Below are 6,799 nucleotides of genomic sequence, written 5' to 3'. Positions count from 1 at the left end.
TCAGTATGCTTGTCATTTTTTCAATCAATTTGTGTGTGTAATTTACCACCACAGTCGCCTGCTGGTCACCCAGCCAGTCTTCCCCATTACGGAGCGAGCTCAGAGCTCATAGACCAATTTTCGGGTAGGACTGAGACCACAACACACTCCACACACCGAGAAAGCGAGGCCACAATCCCTTGAGTTACATCCCGTACCTATTTACTGCTAGATGAACAGTGGCTACACATTAAGAGGCTTGCCCATTTGCCTCGCCGCTTCCCGGGACTCGAACCCCGTCCCTCTCGATTGTGAGTCGAGTGTGCTAACCACTACACTACGTGTGTGTTTGTGTGTGTGTGTGTAATTCACCTCGGTCGTCTGCTGGTCACCCAGCCAGTCTTCTCCATTATGGAACGAGCTCAGAGCTCATAGACCGATCTTCAGGTAGGACTGACCACAACACACTCCACACACCGGAAAAGCGAAGCCACAACCCTTCGAGTTACATCCCGTACCTATTTTACTGCTAGGTGAACAGGGGCCACACATTAAGAGGCTTGCCCATTTGCCTCGCTGCTTACCGGGACTCGAACCCGGGCCTCTCGATTGTGAGTCGAGCGTGCTAACCACTACACTACGCGGTGTGTGCGTCTGGGTGTGTAAATAACACTTTAGCAGGAGTGGCAACAAAGATGGTGAGCATTGCTGTGTTATTGGTGAGTAGTCCATTGCTAACAACTATAACTTCCCTTCTGGCTGTCTTTGCTACTTATAATATAATTAATTATTCTAACAGTGATACACTCAAGGCCAGGATTATTTTCAGGGTGATGACAGTACAAGGAAGAGAACAGCCACCCAGTAATTTACTAATTGGGCTTAAAAAAAAATTGAGGTTAAAAAATGCAGCTAAGTGCACAGAATTAAAACAATAACATGATAATTCTATAGCATACTTTAGTGGAGTAGTGGAAACTCTTGTCTTTTCCATGAAAGAAGGGCCTCTCATCCTGCTTGGAGGTGTGGAGCTAAGAATGGAGACTCCTTTGAATAACTTTTTTCATCAATATAAAATAGCAATAGAAATACTATGAATTTGTTAACAAAACCATTACTATGAAGAATATCTAAAAGAACCTCTTGTAAGAAATTTAAATGGAATCTTGTTAAGTGTTTGGTTTAGTGTGAGCAGTGTTAGTCCACACAACACCTCACGTGACAGAGCTGAGTGGTGTGTTTGCCGCTCCCTGCCACACACTGCTGACAGTAGCACTCACCACAGCCTTTCTACAATCACGGCACTTACTTTAAAACACTGATAACCACAAGACCACAACACAAAATAGTATACATGAAAAGACTTCTTTTTTGAAGTTTTATTATCATCAGTATAACCAAGGGAAGCTTGCAAAACAATAAATGTATTCTTGAAATAAATAATTATCAGGGACATGTACACAACAATATACAGGAGACACTTCTTTCTATGTCGACTAGGCCAGTGAAACACATGACTAAAATAGTACCAAACAGACTCACTGCTGATCATCAGCGGGGAGAGAGAAAGAAAACACACGTTACTCCATAAATCATCTTTCTCTCTCTCAAAAAGAAAAAAGGAAAGAAAAATAGTTAATATACAAACTCATACATAAAATTTATACAATAAATGGCAGCCATGCACACATTTCCTTTATAGAGTCCACTAAAAGAAAATATCCACAATACAAAATTATACAAGATTACAGTAACTCATACTTAATGCTTTTTGAAAACACTGTCACAGTAATTTATATAAATAAAGTCTATAGCAACAACAAAAATGGTAGAAATATTAATAATAATAATAATAATAATAATAATAATAATAATAATAATAATAATAATAATAATAATAATAATAATAATAATAATAGTAATAATAATAAATGAGAAATAATAATATATGTAATGATAACAATACTAATAACAATAATACTAATAGTAATAATAATAATAATAACAATAATAATAATAATAATAATAATAATAATAATAATAATAATAATAATAATAATAATAATAATAATAATAATAATAATAATAATAATAGTAATAACAATAATAATAATAATAATAATAATAATAATAATAATAATAATAATAATAATAATAATAATAATAATAATAATAATAATAACAATAATATTTATTATTATTATTATTATCATTATTAATACTATTGTTATATTTTCATATTTGAGTTTTGGTTGTTTATTGTGGATGTTTTGACACACACACACACACACACACACACACACACACACACACACACACACACACACACACATATTCCATGTCCACATCATACAAGTATATACTTACAAACATTCAGAAGTATAAGGGCATTCACACACACACACACACACACACACACACACACACACACACACACACTATTTACAGTTCACCCAAAATGGTGATGAGCTAAGTGTTATCAACAGTATAAAACAACGGCCAGAGGAAGGAGAGGCTTCTTGGCCATTAATTTTAAAGATAAGGCAGACATACAGAGGATTTCCTGTCCAGAGAGAGAAAGGCCATTTTGTGTGACTGAGACCCATTAGAGTCAGTTGCTACTCAGTCCAGAGAGGACATCTGTATCAGTGGTTAAGTTAAAGAGGCCTGTCTAGAGGAATTCAGTCAAAGAGAAAGCTTGAGAATACTGCATACCAGTACTAAGAAGTTTAAGATAAGGCTTGTTTAGGTTCAAGTGGAAGGTTTTCAATGACTGGTGCAGCCCACACACACAGCAGCAGGCAAGACAAACCATTACCACTAAACCTGTGTACACTGAATTTTCAAGTTTACTTTGAAGATAAGGCCTTCTAGCATTTGGAGAACATTACTGAGGAAGACAGAAAGAAAATACAAATAAAAAAAAAAATAAATAAAAAAAAGAATAAAACCATATATGAATATTAGCATTGCCTTAAGAATATCCAAAGGCATTATAAGATCAGTGAATCATCTGAAAGCATCATATACCATTAAGTAACAGGTTTAAATGGTAATTTCAATTGTCCAAAGTCAAGATTACTATGGATGAAAGGTAGGCCTCTTACTTCTAATCTAATAATCTGAACCATAAATTTAGTGGTGCCAGTCTAAAGAATGGAACATGTTAACTTTTGCTTACCCTTTTCTCCCTCCCTTCCAGTCCACTTACCCACATCTCACACAACTCAAATGTTCACAAAATTGTATTCACAACTATATGCAACACCTAGAAACCAACCAGGCTTCCACCAGTGCCTCCAGCCTCCACATGAGCTCCACTCAGTCATCATGGTTGAGGTATATCTTGAGGCCCTTTTCCCTGGAGCGAAGAGAGGAGTAGGAGGAGGTAGAGGGGGTAAAGGAAGAGGAAGGGCAGTATTGGGATTCTCTGTTGAGCCGCTGATTCTCTGATACGGCTAAATCTCTCCGTTGTTCTTCTGTCAGTTCCTTAACAACCTCAGTCTTGTCTCTGTGGGAATATGGAAGAGCAGTTAGCATGAAAACAGGGGTAGAAGATGCTAATAGATGCAACATTATTTAGATATGTACTACAGAAATATTACAGAAGCAGTGGTACTTTGTCTTGCAGTAAGATACCTTGGCTCATTGGAGAGCTAAGGTGATGGAGATGTATACTTAGGATATGAACAATTAACTTAAATTAAAAGCTTTGCTATTTCTTCCCCTGGCTGACTTTCTTAATCTCACCTGTAGTATATCATGGCTCCATCATCCATAATGTACAGTGGCCGTTGATCCAGCTGGCCTGTGCGGGGAGTCCAATCCAATTCACTGGGTATATCCAGCACAGACATGTCACAAGGGAAGGTGCCCTTGCCCTTGGCAAATTCTACATTTTCTGCTGGTATCTCTGACACCTCTGACAGCTGTGGAAAGTATGAGAGTTTACTGAACAGAGAGAAGTAATGAGAATATGAGATGAAGAAATGTGAGTAATATGAGAACAGGAGGTAATGTGAGACTAACAAACTTAACCACATCGAAACACACCTTAAGAAACATAAATACTGAGGGAGCGTGGGGCACCAATGAGATGAAAGATCAGATATCTAGAGTAAAAACTGAATCATAGATACAGTTCCTACAAAAGTCCTGTATCCAGTAACTCACTATAAACCTAAATAATAATAATAATAATAATAATAATAATAATAATAATAATAACAACAATAATAATAACAATAATAATATTGATCTTAAGTGTCATTTTTCAGTGCAGAGAAAAATGAACTTATCAATATGGTGTGCATGAACTGACCTTGGCACGGAGGGCAGAGGTGGTTGGCTCAGGGATGATGATCTCAGTGAGGGGATCAGTGGTGTGTGAAGATGGCCGCCACCGCTTCACAAAGATCGCTAACTCATCAACATTGGCAGTCTTCTGTTCTGGCCCATCTAGCACCTAAGGAGAGAGGGAGTGGTTACTGTGGAGCAGAATTTCTATAAATATTGTGAATTTCTTATCTATATAGTAGTAGTTCTCTATGCTTAGATGCTTAATTCACATTCACAAGCATTTCTTAATTTTGTGGAGAGAACTAATCCTGCGTAGCTCCATTGCTTAAGTTGATGGTAAGAATAACAAAGGTGAATATGGAACCTTTGTAAGTCTGGTGTGCATTAACTCTCTCTCTCTCTCTCTCTCTCTCAAACATTCATCATACAAACCTGAAGGAACAGTTCCCAGTTGGAGAAGAGAGTAATATCATCATCAAACTTGTGTTGGTCAAGATAAATGGCTTGCGGAGTCTTCCAGCTTTTCTTGCGAAGCCGTACTCTTTCAGGGACCAAGTTCATTCCTGGGCACCGAGCATTCACTTCCCGCACAATAGCACGCTTGGCATTGGCTACAGTGTCACCTTTGCGTACTACCCAGTCTATCAGGAACTTTGAGGGCTGAAAAAAGGCAATAGGTTATACACTGTTCAGTAAAATTAATCCTGGATAAATATGTGTGAATATGTGGTCACCTATTCCCTCCTGATGGTCTTACTACCACGTTAACATATAAGGGCAATGGAAACGGTTTAGTGAAACTCTCCAAGGTAGCACATATAGGCTGAGGTCCTGCCAAGTTACAAAAAATTCCTTTCCCCAAAAGAACAAACAAAATAAAGATACAAAATATATAATAACAAAAATAAATAAATAGTTATCAAGAAAATATTAATAATGAAATAAAATAAAAATGACCTAAAGTTCCTGTGTGCATAAGTAGTAGGGGTTGATAGCAGTGTATTAAAATGGACACTCACAACATCTCTAGCTTAGAAGTTATTAATCCACAAAAGATGTATTGAATGAACTTAGCAACACAGAACTCATCATAAGATACTGTTTGGACTGTGTAGGTGTTCTCTTTGTCACCAATCTAGTGAAGGAAGCTTTACATAGTGACATGGAGAGGAGTAATCCCCTTACTGCCAATCCGAAGGTGATTACAACACTTCTACATATTGTTGCTGAGAAAAGCTACAGGGAAAATGCAGTTGTGCAATAGTGATGGCATTGTAGATCACTGAGAGAACCACAGGTGGTTCGGAATTGTTCAAGAGAATCAAAAACTGTTTGTCAACGGAATCACAAAAACTTTCAAAGATCAAATTACTATTCTACAAAGTCTCTCATCCAAATACACAAAAATTACGGAAATATTTACAGAAACTAGAATTAGTAATAAGAGGCAACTTTTCCTTCACCTTTAGTATTTGAAATCAAGTAACTTCATTCAAAACAGAATTATGATACAGCAAACAAAGCAATGGAAATCAAATCTTTTTTTGAAAACTGATTTGTATGAAAAGGGAGGTTTGGTAACTGAGGTTGTACTGTATTTCTTAGGAACTAATCTCCTTCAATTCTATACAAATATATGACAAAGCAAAGACTTTCCTCATAACATTGTCAAACTTACATCCTCAAAGTTGTGAGGCTCTAGGAGATACACTTTGCCTCGGTGTTCCCCAGGAAGAAGGGCACGACCAAGCCTCACACTGAGCCGAGTGTTGTCAGCATAGGAAGTCAGGCTCTCCGTCATCCTGGTACACTCAAACTCTTGGCTATCAGGTAAAAAAAAAAAAAAGGAAGAAATGAAATAAATAAAGAAAAAAAGAAAATCAATCAATCAATCAATCAATCAAGATATAAATAAATCAATGAATTAATCAATACAATAAATAAACAAATAAAATCAAATTGAAAAATCAAATCACATGTGTAATATTTGATCAAAAGAAGCGTTTCTGAAATGTTACAAATAAGTCACTTTCAGATCAAAAGTCAAAAATATTTATATACACAAAGTAAATTAAATGTAATGATATACATATATTATCAGTCTCTATAATTCCATACACAGATGTAGGAACAAAGCAAACATAATCTTCTCAACAAACTCTTCACGCAGACTTTGGCTAACAACTCTACTCTCCCTGTTTCCTCAATGCTTGCTGGGTCAGTCACCAACACCACCCTGCAAGACACTACCATTGCCCCTGTCTCTCTGGCTCTCTACTCTGTCACAACAAATTTGGGCCGGTTGTTCTTGTATCTATGACTTCTCTAACATGTTCTCTTTTCTGCCATAGTTGTGCCATTTTTCTCAATTCTTACTGTACCTTGTTTGAGGCATAAAGCAGCAACATGGTGTTTTCCTGGTTAGTAATTAGATGATCGGAAGTAATGGATTGCGTGACACTTGTGAGTGGCTAGTGCTTATGTCACATGTTTTTCTGCTTCTGTAATTAATTTAGGCATA

General features: G+C 36.7%; 1 protein-coding gene across 12 annotated transcripts in view; it reads right to left on the bottom strand.

The window, feature by feature from the left end:
* Positions 1 to 2,231: 2,231 nt before the first annotated feature.
* LOC123504494 (ubiquitin carboxyl-terminal hydrolase 47-like) overlaps positions 2,232 to 6,799 on the bottom strand; it is a 45,123-nt gene continuing 40,555 nt past the window's right edge. For 11 of the 12 annotated variants that reach the window (XM_045255058.1, XM_045255061.1, XM_045255059.1 and 8 more), the window contains 5 exons: positions 5,957 to 6,101; positions 4,711 to 4,938; positions 4,301 to 4,444; positions 3,730 to 3,908; positions 2,232 to 3,490 (listed from right to left, as the gene is read on the bottom strand). In XM_045255058.1, coding sequence (XP_045110993.1) covers positions 3,301 to 3,490; positions 3,730 to 3,908; positions 4,301 to 4,444; positions 4,711 to 4,938; positions 5,957 to 6,101 — 886 coding nt within the window. In that variant the 3' untranslated portion in view covers positions 2,232 to 3,300. The remainder of the gene's footprint in view (positions 3,491 to 3,729; positions 3,909 to 4,300; positions 4,445 to 4,710; positions 4,939 to 5,956; positions 6,102 to 6,799) is intronic. The other variant, XM_045255051.1, reaches the window with a different exon arrangement.

The sequence above is a fragment of the Portunus trituberculatus genome, chromosome 16 (assembly GCF_017591435.1).
Source record: "Portunus trituberculatus isolate SZX2019 chromosome 16, ASM1759143v1, whole genome shotgun sequence".
NCBI lineage: Eukaryota > Metazoa > Arthropoda > Malacostraca > Decapoda > Portunidae > Portunus > Portunus trituberculatus.
Note: the sequence above shows the minus strand (reverse complement) of the source record. Positions and strands in the feature narration are given on the sequence as shown.